Genomic DNA, 23318 nt, shown 5'->3' with positions numbered 1-23318 from the left:
ATAGGAATTGCCATTGTGAGAGAGAGAAGACATTCAGGCATGATTTTTTACTCTTCAGTTACTTCTTCCTTGATGTCCCTGAGGTGAGAATCAGAGTTGTCCTCTTTGGCAACTCTTCCCACTGTGCTACACTTTTCCAACATGGAAGTGCTCAGAATAAAAAAAAAAAAAAAAAATAAGTTCAATCTCTTTTCTTGGTCTTTGTCAGTGCACAATATATACCACTCAGAACAAAAATAATTAGAATCATTTCTTTGCTCCTGTAGCTAGGCACCAATGTTAGTTGACACCAGTTTCAGGGATATAAAGCCAAAATCTGCCAGATCTAGAGTTTGGAAGCATGGCAATTTTTAAAACTGGAAAAGTCCTTTCAGTAAAAGTCTGCTTCAATGTATTGTATATGACACTTTAAACACAACACTTCAGAAAAATGTACCATTTTCTGCAAAAGTACGTTTTCTCATGCCTTCCCCACTCTTTCATTCAGTATTTTTAAATCCTTTTTCTTCACTAAGTAGTGATATTTAATACTATTAAAAATGTTACTCTCAGTTTTACTTCAATGAGTCAAGATAGAAGAACATGAAACAAAACAGGCTGCCCGGAGAGGCTGTGGAGTCTCCTTCTCTGGAGATATTCAAAACCCGCCTTGACGGAGTCCTATGCAACCTGTTCTAGGTGATCGTGCCTTAGCAAGGGGGTTGTACTAGATGATCTCCAGAGGTTCTCCAACCCAAACCATTCTGTGATTCTGTGAAAAGGAAAGCATACCCTTACTGGTAGATTTTTCAAGTCTGGTTTACAACAAGGACAATGCAGTAAGAAATGTTCAGCTGCTCTAAGACTGGTAGATTTTGATTTGTGTAAAATAGCCTGGTTTTAGAGACTGCTTACTTGCAGTGACTGATAAAACATACAGAAGTGTACTAACAATTTTATCTCTTTAGGAGGTAGTATTAGGCCAGCCTTCCCTGGTTTTCAACCCTTTCTCTCATTATTCTGTAATTCAAATTGTAGCAACTATAGCCAGAATCCGATTTAAACACATCTGCTCTCAGCCAATCTGAACTTTGTACTCTGCAAGTGCACAATTACCCTGTATCGTAAACTCAGCTGTAGCTCACTAAACCATGATCTACTAAGAAATTATACTTTGGCCATATCATTCATTTTACTACAGATCCCATATTAAATTGAGAAATAAAAGCAGCAGTAAAATAATATATCAAGTCAGGCAGGCACTTGTCACAAATTCATTAATACAAATGAAATGAAATAAACTCCCCCAAAACCCAGCACAATTAAGACATAATGGGTCCAATTTTTACTTATGTCATATAGCCAACAAGGAGTAACTCTGGGGGCCCTACACTACTATGAAACTGATGCAAATAAGAAAGGAATCAGGTCTATTGTCGATGGAACAGAACACTGTCACTGGAGAAAGGCCTCCCACTGCTAGACAAATGTTAAGGCAAAGCTAAGACACTTATTAGCAAAGGAGGCAACATTTATCTTGGACAAATGGCTTGAGTTTCACACCATGGCTGATGTGGATGTCACCATTTAATCAGATGGATAAGTACAGCCAAATTATGGGGTTTGGGGTTTTGCCATCAATGGATAAAAAGATTCCAACTTTCAGGACGGACTGCTCTGGCATTGCAACTGATCAGGAAGTGCCCAACCATAAACAAGAAAGGATGGGTTAATAGAAAGCTGTAATTTGTCACCTTCTGCTAAGTAGGGCTGCTTTCTCTTGTACCAATATATTTAACACTCCTCAGGAAAAAAACCCCTGTTCATGTTTTTGATTGTCACAAAAATCAGACTCCTTTCACTGCCTCCTGCCAGTTGGAACTGGGGGACACCGAAAAGCTGAACTAGCTTGTATCCATTTCCTTTGGAATAATAATACACTGAAGTTAATTTGAGAGTGATCTACTTGCTCTGTGGGAGGGTGTGTGGCCTGGATATGCCAGTACTTATAAGAAACCAATCTACACAATATCTTTGGAAAGGTGCTGATGTACTTAAAGTAACAAGACATTATCCAGTGATGTTGACTGTAAAATCATAACTAAAGAAATACTTGTTTGCTACTGCCATTAACTGAACCTCACACTGGCACACTATAATTAGCATCCGGAATAAGAGCATGAAATAGGTGTAGTCTGAACAGAGAAAGAAGGAAATGCATCATAGGCACTGAAACTGGGAAAACAGCAAGGAAATTCCGACACAGATATCTGAGCTAGCAGTGCCACCTAGCCTATGCTACAGAACTGTAGTGCAGCTCTTTCAAAAATTTGGGGGATGCTTTCCCATTTGTTCAATCATTTTTTAAAGTATAATTACAAGAGTGCTTATGTTTTGCTGTTAATGTTGTCAAGTCTTTTAAACTAATTGGTCTTTTACAGAAATTTTAACTGAAAGTTAGCACATCTCAATAACATTGCTTTAACTTTAATAACACTTTGCTTTTTATTTATGAATCTAAAATTGTCATTTTTCAAGTCTTATCTGACATTTTTTAATGTTTGTTAGGTTTTTTTCCTCCTATACCACATGCAGTTTTTAACATTGCTTTCAAACAAATATTTTAACTTGCTTTCCTTTTTCTATTGGAAGAATTCCGCTGAATGAGTAACATATATGCAAACTTGAGAAACAACTGAGCTAACATGAGTAACATACCAATAATAAAAGGACTTTCGACCTATTTTTAACTGTTTTAACTATTGTTTTCCATTCTGTGCTATCATTTATATGAAGAAAAAAGTAGAATTTAGTATTATAGAGTGAAAAATCAAGACCTAAAGCTCTATCACAAGGAAATAAATTCTAGGATATTAAAGGTTAGATGAGGTACATAGGGACATGGTTTAGTGAGTAATATGGATGGTAGGAGGATGGCTGGACTAGATGATCTTGGAGGTCTTTTCCAACCTTAAGAATTCTATGATTCTATGAAACGTTAAATGGTATAATCTGATTCTGGAATCCTTAGCATCTCTCAGAGTCTTTTGTTGGTGGTATGTACAGGAGGTGTGCCAACCTGTTCTCATAGCTTCAAAGCCAAAAGGAATAACAGAGATTTGGCTCTCAGGTGAACCATTCCAACCTTTGAAGGTGCTGTGCATCGATAAAACTGGTTTCCTTGTATACACAGGATTTCCTGGAATAACTATCTCAACAGGACCCAGAAAAAGTACTTCTCAAAAATTTACTTCTCTTAAGCTATCCTATGCCATGTAACATTTTTACAGCTGAAGATAATACTTTCCCAAAACATCCACATTATCTAAAAGATGTTTTTAGTCCCATGGTTTATATTCCCATTTAATTTGGTGATAAGTGCTTTGTTTTTCAGGAATGATGCCACCTTGAGACTGATAGACTACATAGATTCTTTTTCTGAGTTTGCATATGTTATGACAAAGCAAATATTAATATATCATTCAAGACTCTGATGGCAGTAGATATCTCTTCAAAGACATAATAATGATTAGCTGGCGCAATTTAACAATAGCCACTGCCACATTTAAAACATGAACCATGCCTACAGTCTTCACACAGAGTACAATTATGCACTTTCATGGAAGCGTGGAGAGACCACTGTTACCAACTCATCAAAAAGACAATGCAGTTTTTGCGCTCGTTATTGTCTTCTGAGCAATGATCTTCAAACTACCACACTGTGAATCATAGGCTTGTGGAATTTATTGCCTTTGCTGCAGAGGACAAGCCGTGTACAGATAGCATTTTGAAAAGTAAACTTCATTAAGCCTTTCTTATATAAAATAAGAAAACTACAGACAATTTAAAATTTAAAATACCTAATACTGTCATCTTATAGCAAATAACACTAAACTAGCAGAAGGTAATGTTCTTTACCATTCAAATTTGAATCAGAAAATGACAGTGCATTTTCTAATCTATGATTCATGAGTAGGTTTTAGTCCACTACTTCTATATTAACACAATTATATAAAAGAAAGTAATAAATTAACACTGATTTAGACTGTTGAATTATTATTACTCAAAAATTGAATACTTTAATAAATTAAGTGTATTTTGTACTTATTTTTCTATATACATTTAAATGTGCATTTCAAATTATCTGTGGGTTAGAAAGAATACCACATACATGGGTGTTCCACTTTCTGATTTTTCTTACAGCTGCTTTACTACAAAACCCCACTAGTGGGAGAAGAGATTAATTCTTAACAGGGCAGTTCACGCCCTGTATATTTTTACTGTAGCCCATATGAGGAATTGGCATTCTAGAGGTATCAACAGAGATCATAAGTTGGATTTTTTTTATAAAAATTAAGCAATAAAAAACCCCTAAAGTTTATCGGATAATGAACTGTATCCTCATCTCAAAGTGAGCATGGGCCAGCACAGTGTGAATTATTTCCCTTTTACAGAATTCTTGTGCAATTAATAGGACGAAAGCAGATGTCACAATTTAGTTGAGTCTGCCAGTACTGGCTTGAAGTTTAGGCAGAATAAATAGAAGTTGTTCCTTAAAGGCAAGTGTACTTCGGAAAGAAAAAAGACATAATATAGTGCAAGTAGATTAGTTCTTTTCCTTGGAGAAGAAAGGAAAGGAGCATACATCCTTCCCATGAGAACAGGGATAGTAAAGGAAAAACATCTCACATGTCTTACACTTTCTGAAGGGTCAGGAAGAATTTTACTTTTCCAATTCTTTGCTGGGCTTTTGAGGAATAAAAGAGAAAATAACGCTGCCACCAATCAGCAAAGTGGTGAAAGAAAAGACAGGATAGTGAACAATTCCAACTGACTGAATACTTGGCTTGTCTTCTTGATTAGTATTTTTTTCTAAGTTAGAATTTTCTACCATTGTTATCACATTAACTACTCTGGCTTCTGGCTGCACTGTGCCTGACATATAATATGACCACTTAGATGTGAAAATGTTTGAAAAGAAGACTGTTGAAAAAAAGAACTTCAGAAATGGAGAGGCATGTTGTCAAAAACTTGAAGTCAGCAAAAGCTAGGAATAACAAAATATATTGTGAGGATTATACAAAAAATGCAAGTAAAAAATTTCTGAACAGTCATGTTCCACATATTTCTTATTGCCTCACTGTTATCTACATGAAATACCTTTGTATAAAAAAGCAATGGTGTCCACAACATTTCAGTCTCCTTTTGTGGCCATACCAGTGGCAATCAGGAGAATTAACCCTGCTTTTACTAAGATTCCTGAAGTGCCCTACCGAATGTTTAATTCAGGGACACTGATTTAGATAATAATGTGAGTAGATAATGTGTGTAGCTCTAAGTATAAAAAGTTGGAACCTTCATGTTAAATTATTCCCATTTATAATATGAAAATGCTAAGTATTTTATACACAGATATTTTAATTTGAGAAGCTACTGAGTTTATCTACACTTGTTTAGGCTTTCTGAATTTGTCATGTCTGCAAAATATGGCCAATAACTTTAAAAAAAGTATCATTTGAGTTTATTGCAAACTCCTAGGCTGCATTAGAATAAAATTTCATCAGTGTAGACTGATATTCATCTGTGAATGGAACATCTGGTAATACAGCAGGGAATAAAAATACAGATACATAGATTTGAAATACAAACAAAATATCAAACAATAAGGACCGCCACAAGTAGTGCTTAAAAGCAAAAAGCTTCATTATGGTTTAGGTGAAGGTCAGACCTGACTCCTTTAAGGAAATCTGCTCTCACTTCTAATATTACATGGGGTTTACAACAGATGATTCCCAGCACTGTGGAACTTTATTCCATGGGGAGCTCAGAAAGCCTGTGCTCAGATTTTAAAAAGACTACATCTTGCTACATCTAGAGGAGCTTAAGGTCCTTCTGAAAGAATTGCAGCTCACACAGACCAAGACTGGTCTGAAAACCTCTCCAATATGAGGCTAGGGAGGATAAAACAGAGTATGTCTGAGGTGTTAACTTCAACACTGTACTATGTCTGCAAAGCAAAAACCCTAATGTAGACATAGCCAAAGGCCACCATCTGCAGTTTCTGGCATGCACTTACGTTTTGATTCATGAGACACCTCATGTGATAAAGAGATGATGACCTCTTTTCACATAAGTAGTGTTCCTGTGACATATACGATCGCTTATGTATTGTTGTTCTATCAATGTCTCCCAGTGCTCATACTCAGAGCATTGTTCATGGCTACAGGAAATTTAAGGCTAACACACAGCTGATGCTGCCTGACATGAATGGTGAGCATAGGGACTGACACACTGAATTTGGGTCTGGGTTTCAGAAGTGAGATATGACATTTTTTGTAAAATATTATCCTTCAAGGCCAACAAGAGACTCTTTGCTTTTAAAATTGTGAACTCAGAGTAGTCCTAGATTGGTTTTGTTTTAAGGTCTCTGTGTCCAAGTAAAAAATAATCTCATTTATGTTCTGAAATTCTCTTGACATCTAAGAGAAAAGTGTCTTCTCCTGACTACCTGTAGAAAAGGGACTATGCTTTCATACTCTTTCACAGTAATTCTGATGGAAGGGAATGAAAAAGATTTTGTTTGCTTACTGCGCTCATGAGAGAGTCCAGCACACTGACAGCAAATGCGGTTCCACATGCAAAGGGCTGAGTGAGATACAGTTCTGTGTCTGGGTCATCATCATCATCTTGGTCCAAGAACTGAACATTTGAATCATTTACTGAAAATAATAATAATAAAATCATAAGCTGTTTCTGGGTCACCAGCATGTGACCTTACACATTACACAGTCAGAAAGAAAAAGAAACGGCATATGTCTGGAAACACAGACTTGTGTCTTTGACGTCACTGAAAATGAAATCAAGATGGATGTGAAAATGTGCATTTAAAAAATCTCTTGATTATCTCTTGCTCTTGAGAGGTGGCTATCCCTTTGCTGTAAAAGTAGCTTCATGGCACCAGCTGCCTGCACTCAAAATGAGATACATGATGCTCTTTTACATATCGAGACAATCTTGGCATTGGTCAGGTACAGTAGCTAAGGCTGTATGCATGTACAGTGAAATGTTATCACAGAACTCCATTGTAAGATAAAGACTCTCCATAAAACTCTGATATAGCCCACAGGCATCTGTTAGATGTGCTGCTGTGATTCTTACTGGAGTGGTGTTAATGCACTTATGGCTAAAAAAAGGATAAACTGTCCCTTTAACATGCATCTATCTAATTGAATGACCAATACACTCCAGATACTCTCTTGCAGTACTAGCATTTGTTCAAATATACATCTCCATAACTTCACTTCCTTAGCCACAAATTCTATATTATCCAGTGTGAAAAGGAATCTACATCAGGCTGTTTTAAAGAAAAAGCCTAAATAAAGTAGCATTTGTCATTCAGACCTTCTCTGGCATTTCATTGACATAGTTAAGCTTCCCAATTTCATCTCATTCCACTAACAATAATTGTTTCCTTGAGATCAGTGTATCGAGTGTATCATATTTCATCAAATACTTCATTTCCATATTAGTCCCCCTAAGACATGAAAGCACAGACTGCTTAGCTATGCCCCTGAAATACCCTTTAACTTACTGACAAATATATTTCAATTTCCATGCAAAGAAGTGAAAGTAAAGACTTTTTCATCATTTGAAACTTCACACATTGACTGCATCCCTTTTCCCTGTGTGATCGCATCTTGTAAGCCAATCCAGTGAGCTTTGAAACCAACATGCTGTTAACTTGTTCAGGTTTTGGCTCTGGACTTTGTAGGTCAGAAAGACTTCTGCTTCTATTCTGATCTTCCTTCTTATATAGTTTCATTTTCCATTCACCCTTTTTCCAACTTGCATATACTACTGTGCTTTCCATGCTTACTGACAAAGCAAGAATAACTACAGGTAAAGTCTCTCAATAGCTCTCTTTAAAAGAGATGAGGATTGTTATGCTCCTTTTAGAGCCCTGTTGAGCCAGTATGTGGCCATGATCATTCAGTCAGGACCTGAGCTGAAGTAGGAATTAAAGTTCCTGCCTTCTCACTCCCTGACACAACCATGAAAGCATAACACCTCAGTGTTGTAAACAGAGAAGTGTTCTGCCCTGGGAGTCAGAAGAATTTCATCCTAGCAAACACCAATATCCACAACACTCCTTTGTACAATGGCTATCAATTTATTCTCCAGATTCTAGAGCAAAATAGTATTTGAAAGCCTGACGTGTCATTTCAAAATGTACTTTTTGAAGAGCTTGTGCCTTAGTTTAATTTGCTAGTTGAGAATAGGCACTACTGACAGTAGCATTCTTTTTCCACTTACATCTGGCAGACTAATGCCTGCCTTTGACACCATCCCGCTAGCCGTGCGTAGTGTCAGTTTCCAAGGCACTACAAATCTAATGTGGATGCTGCAAGTGCAGTTTTATCCTCAATATCTTTATCTTCCTGATGCAATTTAGCACACAAGGATTTCTATGAAAGGTCTCTGGGCTAGGTGAGGTAGTCTCGAACGTGTGGTGCCACACCATAGGAAATGCTCATCAAATACTGCTGGCAAAAGCTGGTGAGAGCTCTCTTTATTGAGAGGGAGCAACACAGAAGCTTGGTTGCTTTTTTACAGCTTCAAAACCTCAGCTTCTGAGAAAAGGCCTACTCCACAAAATAAACAAATAGCTTGAGGGAAAGTACGATGCTGGGGTTTCTTTTCTGATATCTTTTACTTCTTCTTGGACTTCTTGTAAGAACTGCTAAGGCATATCCACCAAATTGACAATAGGCTGAAATAACAAAAGGAGAAAGAGAGAGAAAGAAAGAGAGAGAGAGAGAAAAGGAGAGCAAAATTGGTGGGGGGGGAAGGAGGAAGGGCCGGAAGGTGTGGACCCAGGCCAAAGAAAATGAATTGGTGAGAAGGTGCTATGAAAACAGCCGGCAGGTCAGACGAGTGTGATCAAAGGTTTACTGATGCTGCGTGAAAAAAAAATCATTAAGAAAGGCCAGAACAAGACAGTCAGTTTCAACCAGAACCACAAATAAAACACATTCAAAGCAGTGCCATGAGGGTAGCCCCTCTGATACAGCCAGATAAATAAAGAAAAAGCTGATGACAGTAAGAACAACAACAACAGAAAATAAGACAGTGATGTGAAGGAAAAAGGCACTTCTTACCCAGTTCAGTTATCATTAGAATGTGGGTTCCACTGTTTTTTTCCTGACTGATTGAAACCAAAGGCAGAAGTTTGCCAGGCTTAGCTAATAAGTAAAGTATTTAGGGGGAAAAGAAAGTACAGAAAGAGAATAAAGTAAGGGAAAACGACAGGTAAGGCTCTAAAAAATAAAACTGAAAGGAAAATAAAAAGACAAAGGACCACAAATCAAGTTTGTATTTGCCATGAAAAAAACAGAACAGCTTCTGCACTTCACATCACACCACTTGACAACATAAATACCCACAGCTAGAGTGGAAATCAGAGCCTGGTTACCTACCATCATCATATTCTCATGAGTAAAATGTCTCATACTATTATACAGAGTTTGGTTACACATGATTAAACAGTTCTGGACCATGAAGAAATAAACAAATGGCCTCTTACTATTGATTAAATGGACAGGAAATGTCTGCTCATACTTACTGTGGGTTTTTTATTCTTTTCTAACCTCAGCCCAAAGACCCCCGCTTATTTGTTACTCTATGTAAAAAGCATCTTGTCTGATAGAGTGTTTATTTAAGAAAATGGAGAAAACCCAAAGGAATGAGAAAAATATATTTCAGTTATTCAAATAAAGTGAAACAACTGCTACAAATCTTTCTTTAGAGAGAGTTAATTCAAAACAGTTATCAGAGGAGAAAACATAGTAGTGTAAGATACAGTATAGGTAATTTTCTGGGGACTGTGTAACAGAGGAAGTGGGAAAAAGATATAGGAATGTACATAAAAGGGTAAATGCTAGTTTTTCTTACCTAGCTCTGTTATAATAGGGATGTTGGCTCCTGTTGTAATGGAGGGTTGACGTAACAGACCATGCACTGGACTGTTGTCCGGAGATGACCTATCCATCCCAGGGGGTGTAAAACCTAAAAGAAAAAAAGAGAAGAGAGAAAGTTTACAATCCCAATCAACAGGGAACTCCCTATCCCTATTTTTTTTAATTTTCTTTCCTAGAAAAGCACGGTGAAAAAATTGTCATTAAAAAAAAAAAAAGAACAAATATTTCATAAAAATGCAATCCTTCACAAATATGCAAATAATTTCAACTGTAAAATATCTAACAGAGAAACTGAAATTTATTTTGTTATCCTAGGTAGCCTTTGCATCAAAACATGCAAAATGGAAAGAGCAACGCTTATTTAAAGAAAAAAAAAAAAGATGAGTTTTAGAGAGGTTTAATTTTGTCCTATTAGTATTTCAAATATTCCAGAAACAAACACCTTTCCTTAAAACTCAATTAATATTTTAAAGAGTATAGTTTGCAAGCAGTAGCATGACCTGGGTGAACAAATTGCTTTCATTAAGCAGGTTTGAACAACATGCAGGATTCTGGTTTCTGTGAGCAATACAACCCACACAACCCACACAAAGTTGTGGCTTTTTTCTTTTCAGGTATACCATTCATAATATATATTAATGTGAGGATTACAATTATGAGAATACTGCCATGGAAGGGCTCATTTCACAAAAAAAAAAAAAGATACAAGTTTTCAAACCTATCTGGTGATCATCAAGGTTCACCACTAAAAAAGGTTGTGCTTTCAGCCTAATTCTCTACACAGTATGAAATGGAGCTCTTGACACTGAGCATTTTTAATCTTTTTTTGATTTTAATAAAATATATTCAATGATTGTAAGTACTGAAAACCAGGTAGTTATACAAAAACCTATGCAACAGTTGGACTAGAAATTTACAGTTGAGACTAAAGGATTCCATCTCCCTTGTCCATTAAAGCTGTAGAAAGCATGGGAATGTTCACTTAATGTCATTATTGCAGAAGTGATGGTGAAGCCAGAGTTTGACTTTAGGGTCTCATGAAGAAACCCTAAAGGGATTCAAGGCAGCATTTTAAAGTAAATATTTGTCTATTGGGAATGGGATTGAGCTAAGCTTACTTTAAAACACAAGTTTCTGAAAAAACATACATTTTTTTGCCACATTACACCCAAGTTCTTAGATTTCACACCTTACATAGAGGTACAGATTTTTGATCCTCTCTTATTACTGTCACGAACTAGTTTTGAATTCTCCATATACCGATTCTAAATTCTTCATTATGCCTTGCTGTATGGAAACTGATACACTGCATTAAATTCATTGACACATTCATCTGCTAATAAATTCAGAAGATGATATGATATTATCTATTTTACCTTTCCTCAGTCTGGGGACTAACTTACAAATCAGGAAATCTCTTAACTACACTGCAGTTGTTAAAATGTGGTACTACTTTCATATTGTGTTTCTAAGTGATTTATGGTACTTTTCCAGTGATAATTATCATCATTCTAATGCTGTTCCTAAACAAGACAAATTATAAGGACCACTGAATCTGGATGTCATGATTTAACAGGATTTAATTTTTTTTATTTGATATTCAGTTCATTTCTCTCTGTTTTGTCTATATCATATATAGATTATATAGTTAATAAAACTAGAATCGCTGAGGAGACTTACTTAGCCCTCCAGAAGGTACTAGTATGAATTTCCTGCTGACTATCACGTGAAAGGTAAATACAACATGAGGACTGTTAAGAACAGGATAAGTAAAAGGGCGTAAAAAGTCTGTGAAGAAATTCCTTAGGAGAAAAGAAGTGGTTGTGATATCTTCAACAGACACGCAAGACAAAGATATTGCCATAGGCAAATATTAGACAGTAAAACAATTCTATTACCAGTGCACAGAATATCTTTAGAGTTTTCTTAGTGACAACTGGAAATGTTGGCAATGTTAACAGTCAGTCATTTAATACTACTGGTTGTGCTGAAACTAATTCAGTAAGACCAGTATGGTGACAGTGAGTTGCATTCTAGATGGAGGGAGAGCAGTGGACAAAATCGGGATTTCCCTAGCAGATTAAAACAAATTGAAGAAAGTTGGCATAACTGCATCCAAATGTGCAAGTCCTTCATGTCCTCCCTCAATTGCAATATGCTCATACACAGAGGCACACACGCGCGGACTATCCATTGAAGGCTATTTGTAGCCACCTCTCTAACCCCTCAAATATTTGTCTTCTTAGGATTGTGCTAGAAGATTGAAGTAAATGTGTCATTTCTGTTAGACACAGACTGTCAGGAGCTCTGTAATTGCACACTGCACGCATAGTGCATTCAGTCTGAAATGCAGGAAGCATGTTAAAAGGATTTTGTTTTCTCCTTGAATGAAAAATAGACTCCTGCCTTAGTATTCTTCATCCTATGGTCTTGAAAGATGTGATAAATCTCTGCTATCTTAATTTAATTTCATTGTCTGTGCTAAATTTGGACATTTTTAAAAATCCACTTTTAAAAATATAAGAATCTTGAAATATTTTCAGGAAAGGAAAATATGAGTAGTTGGGAATTTTGTGTGCCTCTGTTTGGAGTCATAAGGCATCGTATACCTTCAGGCCACATTCCTGCTCCTAAGTCACAACGTAAATTCTATAGATAGGCTCTCTATTTTTTTTTTTTCTCCAAAGAGAGGAAGAAAAAAAAAAAAGATTGCAGGAAAACTAACCTGCTTTATCAGAACTTTCATTTAAAGGCATGAAAAACTACAAGTGACAGCTGTGCAGATTCAGTGAATGTGACATTTCTGAATTTCTTCAACTTGACAAGTAAACACCTTAAATCGGTAATGCTATATGCATAATACATGACCTGTATTTTGACATCCATCATCAAATGCTGACTTGAGAAAATACAGGTTTGTACGTCAAGGAATAGCACCCATAAAGCAGGGAGAAATTCAGGTCACAGGGTATTAGGAAAACTCTATTTCATTACAGAAGCTGAAACAAGCTAAGGCATCAGATTTAAGATCCATTTTCAGCTGTGAAAAGATTCAATTCCTCTGCACAGAGCATTCATTTAGAAATGACATGCTTTCCTCACAGCCTCTTTTCATTTTCCTTTTCATATTCCATTTTCTCCTTCAGTCCCCAAACCTTGTTCCATTAATGCTCATAAAAATCGTAAAACAGGGCTGATAGTTGTGATCTTCTTATAACCACAGTGTGTCCTTGTTCAACAAACAACTAAGGGATCTGTGGCTACAATTGCTTAACAGGATCAACCTCTAGAGTAAAATACACAAGGCCTGTGCAAACCCCAGTACAGTCCCTGCATGAGGAAAAAAGGTGACAGTGGGAAGCTTCTGGAGAAGGGAATTCTCTTTGCCAACACTTAGGAGGTAAGGTGCAGCACACCCACATCAGGTCCTGCAGCCACTGCATCTGATACTGAATTGCTGTATTGGGTGAGTGAGTGCCTTTGCATCACTTTGGGTTTTTTGATGTTTTCTTTTGTTGTGTTTTTTTTTCCCTCTGTCTCAACATCAACCCATGAGTGGTTTTTTTTTCCTCACTTTTGCCCTTCTATTTCTGTCCCACATCCCACTGGGGGAAAGTGAGCAAGAAACTGGGTAGAGAGTTACCAGCCAGGATCAACCCACCACCATTGGCTATACTGATCACCACCACCACATCTCACTGAGGAAATGGCTTGAACTCCAAAAGGTGGTAGAAAGTTCCTGTCCCTCTCTGAGACAAGACACTCCAAACAGTGGATTGTGTAATGCCTCTGAGAGGAACACAGGCTCTGCTCTCCTGATGTGCTCAAAACTCAGTGAGGACTGGTAAACAGGAGTCACTGCTTCCATCCCAGCAGCAGCCTCCCTCTTGTAGAGGCAGTGACTCCCATGCCATAATTTAGCTGAAGGAGTTTGAGCCTCCTGCAGGTCTCTGCAGAAAGCCACTAGTTCAACATCCTGTTTCTGTGCAAAGAAATATTTCCAAGCTCCCTCTTGCATACTACTGCTCACAAATGTAGGTGAAAATTAGGTGAGAGCCGTGCCTCCCAAGCAGGGGTGATCCTCACTCCTCTCAGGAACTCAGAGGGGCACTAACTGTGTCAGATGTAACTTGCAGGTATTCTGGGAGCTGCACTGGTACTGCAATATGTAATTATCTTTTGCCCTGCTTAACAGCTTGTTTGGTGCAACTGGCCTGATGGCCAAGTGATCTGCTAATTGTGCTGCCCACAAAACACTGGGTTTTGTTCTTGTGTAGTTCATTTAACTGAGTGATGTCCCATGAAATGCAGGACATCATTGCCCTACAGAACAGTAAATATATCCTTTTAGGTTGCTGATAAGCCAGTAAAAGTTTACTGAGGTTTTAATGTAGTATCAAATTTGGTTCTTGGATGTGTACTGCTTCTGTTCACTACTGAGATTTAGATGAGTGTATTCTCAAACTGGATTTTTATGTTACATTTATCAAATATCTTCCATTCTAAAGGATCATAACTGATCCTTTATGACTGTCTTTCCCTTTTTCCCTGCCTCTTTTCTCTTTGTCTCCCTTTCCTTTCAGGGATGTATTTTTTTACTGAACTGGAACCCTATGCAGGCAGAATGCAGTTTCCCAAACTGAGAATCCACTTGGCAGGCCTCAAGGTTGTGGCCTTGTCACCAAAGTGCCATGTAAATTGATAGTGCCCTTTAAATAATGCTGTTCTAGGGAAAGTCACCATGGGATTCACTGGGTAACATATGCACTAAAATCCTCAAAACTATGATTTTAAAAGCATACATTCTATTATCTATTTCTGGCTCATCTAAGCAGTATGAGAATCATATTTTGAGCATATATGAATAACACACAGATGGGGAACTGCCAAACATGCTCCCAACAAGCTATCATGCAGGAATATAGGGCAAGGATTTTCATTAAACGGAGCCAGACAAAAAGAAATAATTATCCTAACCAAAGGGCCTCTCAGCTACATCACTTTGCTACTGTTTGCTGACAATGCCCATTAATATTCTAGTGAATTCTATTGAATGATAGACTATACCTGTTATTCTCCAACGTACAGCCACTTGGGCATACCTGGAAAGTTCAGCAGCAGTCATGCAGCTAAAGAGCTGCTGACATTCATGGGAATCTGTTAACAGCCATTCAATTTAGAAACAATTCTTGCCTCAGGGTCCCATGTGGTCTGAGACAGTTGTGGTTTGGCTTCAGAACCTGGAAATCCTAAATTCTGGTTTCATTTCTGATTTTTACTGTAATTTGGGCCTGAAGATCTAATAATTTCTGGGAGATTATCTTCACAGATCTGGAAAAGGAGAGGAATGTGGGAGAGCAGATGTTACTGTGTAGGCTCTCAGCTCTCTCAGAGACTGCAGCATCTTCAGAGATGCTCCTGGCACAAACATAGGCCAAGCTAAATCTACAGAGAATAGAGGGAGATGAAGGATACGTTTTTCAATTGCAAGAACCCTCCAACGCTCTGGGTCTGAAACAACCAATGGAGCACTGAGGGCCACTGTTAGAGAGAACAAGCTGCCACCTTCCTCCCAGAAGGCTCTCTTCTCTAGTGCCTATTCATCTCCATACAGTTGAATTACTGAAACCTACAGTAAAAATATCCAAATCAAAGCATTAATTAAAGCACAGGACAGTGGGATCAGTGCTAATTTCTGCTCCCTAAAGTGTAAGAATCATTCTGAGGTAGGTCAGTGGTATCACATGCTGAAAGTCTAAGGGATTTAGAGGTCTACTGGTTCTAGCTCTGCTCTAGCAGGGATGGATTAAGATATAAAAAACAAGATCAGGGAAGGATTGGAGTTTCATCATCTTGAAGTCTAGGATTGAATGGTACTGTGTTTCCATTTTCAATTGCAAACAGCATGCTACGTTAGAAATAGTCTTATACTTTAAGAATAGTGCAGAATCATGTGTAACTTAGAGAGTTTATTCACAGATATTTAGACAAGTCTTATTCCACTTTAAGCCTCATGTTGAGTTTCACAAATGCACACAAAAAAATCAAAATATCAAAGTCCATATCAAACTACCTGATTTTTTTCACAAAATCTCATGTAATTAACTGAACCACAGCTTGCCAGAGGTTCGCCACAAGCTTGCACAACCCCAACTTAACAAAACAAATGGGCTTGCTTTATTTGTGCTTTTCAGACCATTGCCTTGATATTCTCTTTTTGCTATTTTCCTCACTCTAAGTGAGATAATATGTAGTTACTAGCCATAGCACTTCTCTCATGTCTGCTAGAATGGAAAGTTTACTTCTGTATACAGTAAATACTTCTAGCTAATATTCCTCTGACAAGAACTTACTGCTCTCGGTGGAATCAAACACAATTTTACTGAATTTATATTGGGCAAAGGGAAAATAAAATGAATTTTTAGGTTTTTTGAGTATTCATCCTTATTTTTTTTCTGGTATAGCAATTTTGTAAATCTCTAATCAAGTTTTTATCTGGGTTACTGATTTCTTTGGCCTGACATATCCTATTTGGTTGTTTTTTTCCAGCCAATAAAGCCAACGTTGAACTAGAACTCCTGTTATGCAGTACAGCCATCTTGTTTTAAACACATCTGTCTTGGGAACATAAAATGTGCTCCAGGAGTACATTAGTAACTTCTTATTCAGTCTCTAGTGCATAAGCAAACAATTTTGAGAGTATAAAACTTAGGAAAATAATTTCTTATATTTTTAAATCACTGTATGGCATAGAGTGCACAGAAACCTATGAGGACCATGAAGACAGGTATAATGGTTACAGCCAAGCAAGCCAGGGTAACTGCTTGGTGCTTTTAAGCTATCAAGGGAAAACAAATATTAAACTGAGACATTCTGAAGGTTCTCTACTGTGCAACAAGTAAATGGGACAGATCATCAGGACTTTATTGCCTGATACTTGCACCATCTTGTAGCCCTATTTAAGTATCTATTTTGTAAGCCATGTCCAGAAACAGTGGAATGACTGGGTAATTCTCTAATTGCAAACACCTAAGACAACACACAGAAAAATACAAAGGACTTTTAGAATGCAGAGTACAATGGTTTCCAAACTACTTCACGCTTACCCTATTGCCTGGGATGTATTCACATTAATTTTCTGCTGTGTTTTTTTCAGCAAACGTAGGACAATATTTTCACTCTTTGCAACTTGGTCTTTGGATTTGTTAACTTCTTGTTTTGTTTTGTATTGTAAAGTCATCTTTGGGTTTCCACCAATTTACACTACCCTACCCTTTGCTGTTTTCATGAACCTGCTTTCCCAAAGCCTGCTCCTGTTGGGAAAGAATTGTGTTCTCTCACATTGTTCTAGTGGAATTTTATCTCTTGGTGGCAAGCGACCATTACTTCTGGTCCACTGCACCTCTAGGTATAGCACCTACTCCAAATACCTCTGCCCATGTGCCAGAGTGTAGTTTAGCTACTTCTTACAGGCATTTTTTTTCCTTTGCTATTATTAGACTAAAAAGACCCACCAAAACTATACAAATATTTTGAAAGAGGAAGAAGAAATAGTAACATGTTAATTCTGTAATTTGTAGATCAGCAGCTATCCAAAATAGTCCACATTTTATGGAATACACTTACTTTCATAACAACATCAGAAATTTGAATTCCTGTGGGTTTTAGCTACTTTCATTGCAAATTTAAATTTTTAATTGTTCCTACTCTCCATTTACCCTTTCATAGTTTTCTACACTAGGTAAATGTAGGGCACAAAGTTGGTAGCATCTAGGTGTAGCACGAGTTTGCAGCTAGAAGAATTTAGTATAAAATGATGCCAAATTCTTCTCAGTTAAATCATTAATCAACCTTCCATATTTAGACCTCAGGCAAAAATAAATAAATATGCTGAATACAACTTATCAAATAAGTCAACCTATATTACCTAGTTCACACAGACAGATATTCAATAACTACAAACAAAATGGAAAGCTCCATTAAAAATTATATATAGGCATGTTAGGCAAGACTCTACATTATGTTGTTATATCCTACATTATATCAAATAAAGTAAATTTTTCCTTAGTGAAAAAATGAAGAGCAAAGCCAGATGTCATAGCAGCAATCAATAAAAATATTTTGATAAATAAAAGTAACAATGCTGTCCAACACATGATTGGCAACTACGGAAACATAAATGAAACAAATTTCCCCTTGCTGCTTATGCAGATTAGAATTTGATTAGGTTTATATCATGAGACTCAATTTGGACTTTTAATCTATTAAGCTCCAATAAATGAGGCATCTGAATAGCTCCCCTGAGCAGCAACATTAATAAACACAGAAGTCACTTTTTGTAATATGTATTCTGACGATTTCTTTAGCAGATGATTCCACATCTTTAAGTACAATTACTTTGTAACTTCTACAAAAATTTCAGGTGTGTGTGGTGAGGAAATGGATCCATACAAAATGCTTAAACAGACATTTTGTGATAATCAACATCTGTCACTCTATTCTAGTGATATTGTTTTTCCATCAGCTTGGTCTTACTTATGGTCAACTTCATGGTCTGTGTGGGCTAAATAGTGCCAGCAGACTTGTAAATTACTCAAGCTGGAACTGAGCTGGAAACCTATGGTAAAATGTCATTAAGTTCTCTCACAGACTGGGTCAAAACTAAAATCCCACATGCAAGGCTGCCTTGGGGATCAAAGATTTAAATGTGAAGGCTAAGGCATCATTTTATTACAGAAATCTAAACTGGATTCCCAGAGCTGACCTCTGAGACAGGTTGGATTCATATCAAGACCACCTCTAATTTATCTGTCAGGTAAGCTCCATAGGCCTCCTGCACATTTCCCACAGTCTAATCTATTTGCAAGTAACCAAAAGCTCTTCTGTCTCACTCCATACTGTAAAAACACAGCTCTCTGCAAAGCCTGATGATGAGAGAGCATATTGTGCCCATGTCAAATCCTGCCAGATCTTACCAGATCCTGTCACGACGTTTTATTGGATAGGTTGTCATAAAAGCATATAGTCAAGTGGTATTACGCAGGTGATTCCCAAAAATTACATTTGTAGCTTAAAAACCTCAGGGCTTGATTAAATGCTGTGTAAAGCAACATGGATTTTGTGTTCACGTGTGAATAACTTTATTTTGACGAGACACTTAACAGAGAATTTGCTTCTGGCAATCATGCTTTCCTTATACCATTACAAAGGCTCTCTGCAAGCCAAAATTTTTTACCAGAACTCTAAACACTGTAAGTAGGGGAACATAAAATCAGTTATGCTCTTTGTCACTCACATATTGCCTTCTATAACCTACACAACTTCAGAGTAGCACATGTGTTAAAGACATCTTGGTAGACACCATGTGTAAAATGAGGTATCATGTTGTTTTGAACTCTGCCAGTCTGTGTAACACTAACTCAACCAACTTTTCCATAGAAGGCACAGCAAATCACCCACACCCAGGTGCAGTTAGCACTGTGGGGAATGATAACTGTTGAAGGAGTATTTGTAAACTTCTTTAAACAATACCCTCCTGATCCAGAAAGGTAGCTTCCTACATGCCTGCTGCAGCTTAAGATGAACCTTGTAAATAACATATCGTGCCAAATTTAAAACAGGAATAAGGAAACACCATCCTAAAGTCTTCAGCATATTTTCAAAACACGTACATTATCCCACCAGCACAACTATTTGAACAGAAAGAATTTCCATTAGAAGAAATGTCAGCCCTCTGAGACTGAAGTTCACAGGAATGGCTAACACATCAAATCAGTCTTATACTCCAGCTCAGTATATTATCCCTGTTTTATATGTCACATATATATTATGCCACCTTCTATTCCATTTTCAATATAGGTTTAAAAAATACTAAAACTGGCTAATTTTTTGCAATTACTCTTTACTCTGACTGGAAATAAACAAACAATAAAAAATTCCTTTTCTTTCTACTTTTTTTTTTTGCATAAAAAATCTAAGTACAAATGGTACAGTTATGGAAAAAGGATAAATCTGAAGCAGCCTTCTAAGTGCTTAATATTAAACAATATACTGATAGCAATATACTAGCTACCAATGATGTCCAAGGTTGTGGAGACACAACTGCCTAAAAGAGCAGCAGCGATACTGCTGGTAGTACCCAATCTGGGAAGTATGGGAACCTCTGCTTCATTCAGTACAGGATCTAGAATCAAGCAGCCCGAAAGAAACTTATGCCTCAGATTGCCATTCTAGGGGTAAGAATATCCAAAGCATGCAGTCACCAGTGTATGCAAACAATTTGCTCAAATGTATCAAGACAAAGGGAAAAGTATACACAGAACCCATGAGGTACTGTCTGCTCTTAAGAAAAGATGAATTTTCCATTGCTAAATTTGAACTTTTTTGGCTCACAATTTTTCCCTCTTGGTGAATTCTAATCTCAGAAAAGTAACTCATTATCATGATGGTTTAACTCATATTATTTTATTAGAGCTTTTACTAAAATCTTTAAGGTTTTGCTTGCCTCTCATAGTTCAAATATCTTTTTTTTGTATTTAAAGAACAAGCAGAAGTATCTCTACACCAACTCCATATTTTAACAATTTATATGGGATTCAAAACCCATTACACTAGCAACCAAGCTGGTTGTAAGTAAAATGTAATGTGATGTTCTGTACGTAGTGAAAAATTAAGTAGCAACCATAAAATTTACGCCATGTAATCCAGCGCACAGTACAGTCATAATGAAAACTTCCAGCAAGGAAGGGGGTTTTTGGTTTGTTTTCAGCGTTATGTTGACTATTTGCTGTCATTCATGCTTCTAAATACTATCTCTGGATTTAAAGATGGCATAATCTCTATAAACACTTAAACAAGACATTAACTTTCTTATCCATTATTACTTCCTAGAGAGCTAAATGGGTTGATAGAATTAAAACGTTCCTTCCTTTTTGTATTTTGTTAGTATCAATGAAAATAGCTGTTCTTTCAGCTACAGGTTTTTAATATTTCTGAGAATTTTTTAGTCTGTTTATTGTTATTTGATAGAATTCTAAGAGTACATATTCAAATTGCAATGTGGATTTTTGTAGCCAGTGAGGTAGTTTAGGAAGTTTGAATCTGTGGTTTGTGGCAGGGCCACTCTGAAATTTAAATTTGCAGGTGAATTTTGAGGCCTATTTACATTTGGCACTGAAAAGCATATTGTCATAAAACAGTAATTTAAAAAAAAATAAGATATATTCTAAATTTTAAGAAGCATTCTGTTTGTCTATGTAATTCAGACTACATCTGTCTCACTCAAAAAGGTAAGATATGTCCAGACAGAGTTTACATTGTCACTCAAGAACTGAACATTCACTTGAATAGTTAATAATAAACAAATTCTCAAATGTTGAAAGATCTCAGAGACATTAGGGTAAGGTTGCACTTATTGAGCAAATAAGCAGAATCACTTTCCTCTCTTGCAGGGAGAGAATTTTGAAATGTGCAAAACCTGATATTTTGCATAAGCACTTCTCTCCCATTGCTTATCAAAGGGTAGCACCTGTTTTAACTTACATGAGGATATCCTGTGGCATCAAGAGAGTACTATTCTTGGAGGAAAAGCTCAGGGAGACATGGCTGTCCCCTTCTTCCCCATTCCATCCTCTCATGAACACCTGGAAGGAAACACTCCAGTGCTTTCCACATTGCTAGCTATCAACTTGGTCTCTACTATTTCACAAGAAAAAAGATGAGGACATTTCATCACTTTCATTAATTTTAGGTCACATGCTAGGCTTATCAACACCTAATAATGAAATTTAAAACCAAAAAGCCTGAAGTTTACATTAGTTTTTAGCAAAAATATTACACGTATTAGACACTAAAAAAAATGAGAGGGGTTGAGAATGGAAGCATTATATCTGGTAAAGAAAATGTTATAAATATGACTGCAAATCTATATTTAATAACTCCATTAATATCCTACTTCAAGGAATACTTTTCCAAGATTTTGTGCCAAAATTCCTTTTTTATGAACTTTACACAAGATTTAGTAACAAGGTGCAGACAATAGAGTACCTGAGATTCATCCATTTGCTTATTCATGCACTGGAAATAGAAAGGTTGCTAAATTCGAGTAATATGGAAAATCTTTTTTGGTATTTGTCACCAAAATAATAAGTTGGTATTATTCACCAAAACACTATTTTAAGCAGATTGTCAAACATTGATTTAAAGCCAGGTTAGATTAGATAAATCAATTCAATAGGGATCTTTCTATAAAGCTGAACCATTTTCTGAAAGTTTGAATTTACCGTTCTAGCAAGTATTTCTTCACACATAGGTAGGAGAGGAACAATTCACAAATTACTGAGGATTTATATTAAATATAATTATGAATATTAAAACAAATGGTTCAGGTAACTTTTTAAAATTTAATTTTGGTTATCACAAAAACTGTTTTTGAGTAAGCTAATACGACTAATGGAACATTTGTTCTTAAGACTATCTCGTATAATTGTAGTGCTATGTATTGAATCTATCTGTCCTTAAACAATTCCCCCAAGATTTTTATGCATTTGCCACTCTTTAATTTCAGTGAAATCTCTCTCCTTTTTTTTTTTTTTAAGAGGAGGAGTTCTTTCAAAAATATCTGTCTTTGTCCTCACTTGGAGATTAGTTTCAGAACGTGCTATAGAACAAGCAGACTGACATAACCGTAGCAGACATAGGAAATCCTGTAAAGACACCCAATCACATCATAACTGCTGCCTATGTATTTAAGCAAAACTTCTGTAAAGTCAAACTTACAGAAAATATGCATGCTGTTAAGACTGTAGAGATACTTTTCCTCCCACTACTAACCAGTAAACATGCACCTGTATTAGTATTAACAGCATCTGACATCTAAATTTGAATACAAAATTTAAACCAGCAACCAAACCTCAAATAAATATGAAAGTTCCAATCAAAATTATACTTCCATTGGATCTGCTCTCAAGCTCTAAGGAAAGTTTGAAAATGATCAGGCATTGATCTTGTCTCCAAACAAGTCAGTATGAAAATTTCCAGTAACCATAAACTTACCAGGGTCAGCTGAATAAAAATGATACACAAAAACTAATCAAGAACTGAAAGATTTGGAAGGTTCTTGATAACCCGGAGGTAACAAGTTTTTAGAGACTGCCTTTTATGGAAAAGTCTGGGTTGCTTCAAAATTAACCATGCTAAACTTAAAAATCAACACGTCACTCCTGAGAAAAGAATACCAACTATTTTGTAAGTTCTGCCCTAAAGCTATGTGTTCTGCAACTCTGTAGCAGGTGTTAGACTATGCTGTTCTGCAATGGATTTCAAAGACTAGGACTTAACTGAAAAGCAGTAGAAGCTAGCTTA

The 23318-nt window shown here is 36.6% G+C and overlaps 1 protein-coding gene across 2 annotated transcripts in view; it reads right to left on the bottom strand.

The window, feature by feature from the left end:
* Positions 1-23318, bottom strand: part of KCNMA1 (potassium calcium-activated channel subfamily M alpha 1) — a gene marked incomplete at its 5' end in the record, with an annotated part of 459986 nt that overhangs the window by 13418 nt on the left and 423250 nt on the right. The window contains 3 exons of one of the 2 annotated variants that reach the window (XM_084265236.1): positions 6568-6698; positions 9138-9221; positions 9931-10044. In XM_084265236.1, coding sequence (XP_084121362.1) covers positions 6568-6698; positions 9138-9221; positions 9931-10044 — 329 coding nt within the window. The remainder of the gene's footprint in view (positions 1-6567; positions 6699-9137; positions 9222-9930; positions 10045-23318) is intronic. The other variant, XM_084265235.1, reaches the window with a different exon arrangement.

Source organism: Gallinula chloropus (genome assembly GCF_964237585.1).
Source record: "Gallinula chloropus genome assembly, chromosome: 5".
NCBI lineage: Eukaryota > Metazoa > Chordata > Aves > Gruiformes > Rallidae > Gallinula > Gallinula chloropus.
This window is presented reverse-complemented; position numbering and strand designations above follow the sequence as displayed.